The sequence below is a fragment of the Balaenoptera acutorostrata genome, chromosome 8 (assembly GCF_949987535.1).
Source record: "Balaenoptera acutorostrata chromosome 8, mBalAcu1.1, whole genome shotgun sequence".
In the NCBI taxonomy this organism is placed as follows: Eukaryota; Metazoa; Chordata; class Mammalia; order Artiodactyla; family Balaenopteridae; genus Balaenoptera; species Balaenoptera acutorostrata.
This window is the reverse complement of record NC_080071.1, coordinates 87,835,544-87,841,543: the sequence shown is the minus strand read 5'-3', so window position 1 is coordinate 87,841,543 and position 6,000 is coordinate 87,835,544. Positions and strand designations below refer to the sequence as shown.

The 6,000-nt window shown below is 54.0% G+C and overlaps 1 protein-coding gene across 1 annotated transcript in view; it reads left to right on the top strand.

The window, feature by feature from the left end:
• The first annotated feature begins 418 nt into the window (after positions 1–418).
• NGEF (neuronal guanine nucleotide exchange factor) overlaps positions 419–6,000 on the top strand; it is a 44,285-nt gene continuing 38,703 nt past the window's right edge. The window contains exons 1-2 of the mRNA XM_057551965.1: positions 419–688; positions 1,402–1,544. Of these exons, the coding sequence (XP_057407948.1) occupies positions 582–688; positions 1,402–1,544 (250 nt within the window). The 5' untranslated portion in view covers positions 419–581. The remainder of the gene's footprint in view (positions 689–1,401; positions 1,545–6,000) is intronic.

The window sequence follows — 6,000 nt, the reverse complement described above, 5'->3', positions numbered from 1 at the left end:
GGGGTCTCCGGGCGGGTCCCTGCGAAGGACCTCATAGGATGCGCGGGGTGGGCAAGGCGGAAGTTCGAGGGCGCGCCGGGCAGAGGGTCACCTGGCCCCTACCTTCCAAGTTCGCCCCGCGAGCTGGAGGGATCTGGCCAGACGGCGAGGAGGGGGCGGGAAGACGAAGGCGAAGCTTGCCGGCCCCCACCCATCCTGCCCTCCTCGTCTCCCCTGCCCGGGCAGGGCCGCGGCGGAGGAGGGAGGCGCGGAACTGGCGGGCGGTCCCGGGCAGCAGTCGGCGCCCGCGGGGCCTGGGTCGCGCCCAAGGCCAGGCTCCCCCGCCCAGCTACCGCCGGGCCTCGCCCCCGCCGCGCGCGCCCCACCCGCCTCCCCCGTTGCCGTGGCAACCCCGGGAGCCTCCAGGCGCGCGCCGGGGCGCCTGCTGGAGCTCTTGGCAGCGGCGGCGGCAGCGGCAGCTCCTGCTCCAGCTGAGCGCGCTGCGACCCCGCTCCGGAGCCCGCTCGTCGCCCCCCGCCTGGCTCCGGGCCCCCAGCGCGGTCCCCGACCCGGCCCCAGAGCCTGCCTGGCTGCCGGCCCCCATGGAGCTGCTGGCCGCAGCCTTCAGCGCCGCCTGCGCCGTGGACCACGACAGCTCCACCTCGGAGAGCGACGCGCGCGACTCAGCGGCGGGACACCTCCCTGGCAGGTGAGGGCGAGCGGCCGTCCCAACCCCTGCGCGCCACCACTGCGCGCCTGTGGCCCCAGCTTGCGTCCCTGGCCGGGGACGCCTACCCGAACCGCCTGTCCCCCGCCCCCCGCCCCGCGGGCCCCGCAGCCCCTCACTCCTCCCGCGGCCCCCATCGTGCCCGCATGCCGCCTGGGGTCGGGGGTGCGCCCCAGCCGGACCGCCGACACCCCTGTCTCTGCCCCGGGCCGCCTCCCGCGCCCTCTCTCGGGCGCCCTGGGCGCACGCGTCCCGTTTGGTGGCCCCTCTCCGCGCCGCGTGGCCCTGGGACTGGAGGATCGCTACCCAAAGGGGGCCGGGGGCCGTGTGACAGCGAGCGGCGCGGGGTGCGCAGCGAGCGCAGGGCCCCTGGCCGCGGGACCCGTCCGGGCGGCCGGGCGGCGCCGCGAAGCGGGCAGGACGCGCCAAGTTTCCGACGCCTGCCCGCGAGCTCCGAAAACATGAAGGTTTGGGCGGGCTGGTGTGGGAATGAATTACCCGGTCGCGCCCTGGTGCGGTGACAGAAAGGGCCTGTGGGGCCTGCGTGGCAGGGAGCGGCGGCGGCCGCTCGGCCTGGACATCCCGGTCAGGGTCCATCTGGCCAGGGCCGCCTGTGCGGACGCCTCTCGCGAGCTGGCCGAGGTGTGTCGTTGCTTAAAAATAACCGGTTCCTGCCTCTCCTCTCTCTCTGGCAGCGAGTCGTCCTCCACCCTGGGAAATGAGGCCACACCCGAGGAGTGCCCGGCCCTCGCTGACAGCCCTACCACGCTCACCGAGGCCCTGCAGATGATCCACCCCATTCCCGCCGACTCCTGGAGGAACCTCATCGAACAAATAGGTGGGTGTCCCCAGCGGCAATGGGGCGTCACTGGGGGAAACGTGGGTTCCTGGTGGACTCTGAGGGCTCCCATGCTTGTGGGATGCCCTTGTGTTTCCCCAGCACAAATGTTTCTGACAAGGAAGGTTATTGACATATTTGGTTCTAAATGGTTCCAGAGGCAAAACTGCCACGTGTATAATTGGGGTTTAGCAAATGCATTTCTTTCCTGCTCTCTTGGAGAGGTGTGCTTGCCCAGCCCTTTCCTGGGGAGGGCTCTCTGTCCTCTTGCGTCTTCTGCCAGAAAGTCCGGGGGTTAGGTGCTTATGGGCCATGCAGGGGGGCGGGGCTCCATGGGTCCCCCGCCATCCCCACCCGGGGGCCTGGGGAAGACCTGGAAAGGGAGGGGACCCTGCAGAGGGGACTTCTGGAGAGAGTCAGGCTGACTGGGGCAATTCAGGAAGGGGTGGCAGCGGCAGACGTTGCACAGGGGAAGGAAAGGTAAAGTAGAGAGAAGCTGGGAGCCCCAGAGGCCCCTGGGTTAGGAAGGGAAGCCTGGCTCTACCTGCCCATCCAGAGCATGGCCAGAAGTGCAGGGCACAGCCCTCGTGTCCAGCTCCTGCACAGCTGCAGTTGAAGCTCTGTGAAAGCAGAGAGTGGATTGAGAAGGCGTCCCCAAAACCCGAGCACTCGCATTTAAAAGTCAAAAATTGCCGATGACATCAAACTCGTTCTCATCTTCATCACCAGAGGTGGCCACGAGTGGGTGACGTGGGTTATGCGGGAATGGTACCGCCTAGAAATCTTTCTGTTCTTCAGGGTTGTCAGAGCAGCAGTTTATTCGTTAAATTAAAATTTTGGCTTGAAAATTTTCTTTCCTAAATTCATCATTATTGTTCTCCATCCCAAACACTCAGACGGACATGAAGTGTCTCCAATGGAAGCGGAGCTTCCATTGCCCCGGGAGACCCGTGTTTAGGAGACTTTTTGGGCAGGTTCCCTTTTCCCTGGCTGGGGTTTATTCTGGACTGAACCCTGGGAGGAGCTGAGCCCTTGCAAAGCTGAGGGTGGAGCACACACTGCATGCTGTTAAGCAGCGCTGACTCCAGGGATATTGTTCCTAGCGGGCCCCATGCGTGTCGGGCTGGGTGGTGATGGTGGTGGTGGCTTTTCCCTTTGTTTGCTGGCGGAAATGGAGAGGGGCTGATCTAAGGACAAACACACCCGAAAATCCCTTTCTTCCACCCCTGCCACATTGCCCTTTATAGCGAGGAGGGCCACCTCGGCCTTGGCATGTGCTGGAAGCCTCGAATTCCACCCTCTAGAAAGGGATCCTCTGGCTGAGATCGATGTCAGGACTAGGAAGGAAGTCGAGGTGGGAGTGGGGAGATCTGTGCCTCCTCTCACGGAGAGAGAGGCTCCCTTCTGCAGTGTGGGGGTGTGGAGACCTCCTTCCTGGAGAGCCCGTGGCATAAGCTCAAAGCTGGGAGTGGGGAGCCCTGAGCTCTGGTACCTGCTCATCCTGGCCCTCAGTTTCCTCATTTGGTAAACAGTAGAGACTGACATTCCGAGGCTTTTCTCCCACTATCTCCTGGTGTAATGGTGACTATGTGTTTCTGGCTCCTGGGCTGGATCCATGGTCGGTGCTCAACAGATGTGCTGAATGACGGCACAGGACCGAGGCTGCCTTCTTCTCACATCCTTCATCATAGACTCGAGGCTTATGCCAAGCAGATTGCTACAGGAGGCCAGCTGCTTTTAGCTCAACGAATGAAGTGAATTCTTTGCCAGGTATCAGGAAAGGACAACGCGTTCCTAAAGACACAGTGGAATTAAGGGGGAAGGAAAGTGAGAAGACTATATGGGCATCTTGTAGACCACTGTGTTGAATTTTGCAGCGGCTCCCACCCAGGCAAGAACAAAATGATGCCAGGACTACGCATGATGTGGTATACAACTGTCATTGCAGTTGGTGGTGGCCCTGAAGATCATAGACCCTGAGACCCTGTGACTGTGTGTGTGTGTTTGTGTGTGCACACGTGTGTGTGTGTGCTGTGGTTGTCTCTGGCACCTAACAAATGCTTGGTGCATAGAAGGTGCTCACTAGAAAATAAATGAATTCTCTGCCCTTTAGAAGTTTCTATCTGAAGGATTCAAAGAAAAAAATTATTCCCTTCAGAAAGTGAGATTTTGAAGGACTCCAGGAGCTTATCCTCCTTCTGCAGGGTAGCACAGCCAGCCTGATATAGATCATTTTAATTAGGAGAGATGGGAACTGAGCCTTCTAATTCTGCATGAATATAATACCAGGTGCCAGCTTTTACAGGTAAAATTAATTTTGCTCACTGAATGTACAAAAGAGAAAATAGAAAAACATGATATATCAACAGTATATCTCTACTACAAAAATTTAATCAGATAACATAGTTCCTCAGGTAAGGCTAATAAAAATAAACAGGTCATGAAAATGGTTACGCAGTGTGTCAGATAACTCTTCGTAATCATAGTAACTCCAGGAAAATGCGTGTTTAAATTCATATTCTGAAGACTTCGGAAAGAAGTATGAAGTTTTAAGAAAATGCTAAAATTACTTGTATTGGGAGTCTTTGGCTGAGTGTAATACAATATCCAGCACCCCCCCAAAAAAAAGTGACCTTAAAGAATGAAAGTATTCTATCTCAGTTGAGTCCAGGAATGAGGTAGGAAATTCTGCATTTGGTCATTAAGTCAAGCAATCACCTAGTTCCTTTCCCTCCACCATTCTCAGCATTTGGGCTTCATATCACAAGATGGCTGCCAGAGCTCCATGCATCACATCCTCAGGCAACCATGTGTAAAAACCAAAAAAAAAAAAAAAAAAAAAGAGCAGTTTGTCTTCAAGTGTCTCCTGGGGAGGGGCATCTTTTTGAGAAGCCCTTCTCAAAGATGTAAGATGTCCCCTTAGTCTCCTTGGCCAGGTCATGTCACATGCTCATGTCTAAACCCAGCAGTGGCAAGGGGAAGGGAACCATCATGGTAGGTTTTGATCAGTCAGCATTCATCCACTTCCCTGAGCACAGACTAGGTCAGCACCCAAACAAAACCCCTCCCTGCCAGCTGGGAAGAAGGGCTGTGAGGGGATAGAGGAGAGGCAACCACAGTGTCTGCCACAATGTGATTCCAGAAATATTATTTTCAACCCAACTACCCACAATGCTGATATTTTTGTCTCTTTTCAGCATATGTATCACATCATCAGGTGAGATGTTGGAGATAGCATTTACCCATGATTTACCCATCATGCTGACCCATGATACACATGATGTACCATGTAGCGTACATAAGCCATATTTTTGAACTTTCAAAAAGATGCCAAATTGGTTAGATATCTTTGAGAAGCTTGGAAACTGCATTTTTAAAGGTGTTCAACTCAACAAATATGTGAGTACCTACTAGGTGGGAGACGCTGTGCTAAGCTTTGAAAAGTGAATCGAAGTCAACTCGTGGAATCCTGGTTTCTTTAAACCTCCGTAAAAACAGTATCGGAATCACAGGAGATTGATTGGTTCGATGTTGGCAACAGTAATCATATCTTATGCTCATGACTGAACCGGTTTAGGCAGTGACTTTAAACCTCTGTCTTTTTAGATCTTCAATCCGGGTTGCATTTAGCATAGATTTAGATTTTCTTTTTCATTCCTTTGTCAAATTAACTCCATGTTGTAATCTACTGGATTGTAACATAAAATCACAGGATCTTTTTTTTTTTGAAGTAAATGTTATACTTAGCATAAATGCTTTATAATTCAGCATTATGGAACATAGGAAGCCAACTAATTTAATCCACAAGGTAATTTATTGAGTTCCTGTTATTTATAAATTATGAATATAATTTATCCAGCCATTTTTCAGAATTTTGAACATCACCTGTTTTTTTCCTTCCTTTTTTGTACTGTTTAGATATATTTAACAATTAAAGAAGGAATAATAGCTAATGTTTGTACTGCATTGCATGAGAAAGTGCTTTACAAGTGGTACACTTATCCCTGTTAGAACTTTCCTGGGAAAGTCATCTTTGTTTTATAGATAGATATATCAAGGGGCCCAACAGCTTTCCCAGGCTCCAGACCAGTCCAGCTGCCCACTGGTTCTCTTCACCTGCATTCCTTTCAGGTGCACCTGGATCTCACCACCACCCCATTCCCCAGTCGGATCCTCCTCCTATGTTCCTCATCTCCTTGAACAGGGCCACCGGACCCCCTTGCCAACTGGCCACCCAGATGTCGTTCATGACCCAGCACCAGCCAATCACCAGGACCTGTATTCTATCTTATAACTGTCCCTGAATCACGCACATGGCCCCATCCCTCCACCACCACTGCAGTTCAGGCCTCCATCATCACTCCCTTAGAGAACTGGCATGGCCTCTTTCTTCCCATCCATGGGCCTCCTAAGATGTAGACCAGAGCTGTTTGCCTGAGGGGCTTCCCTTTTGCCC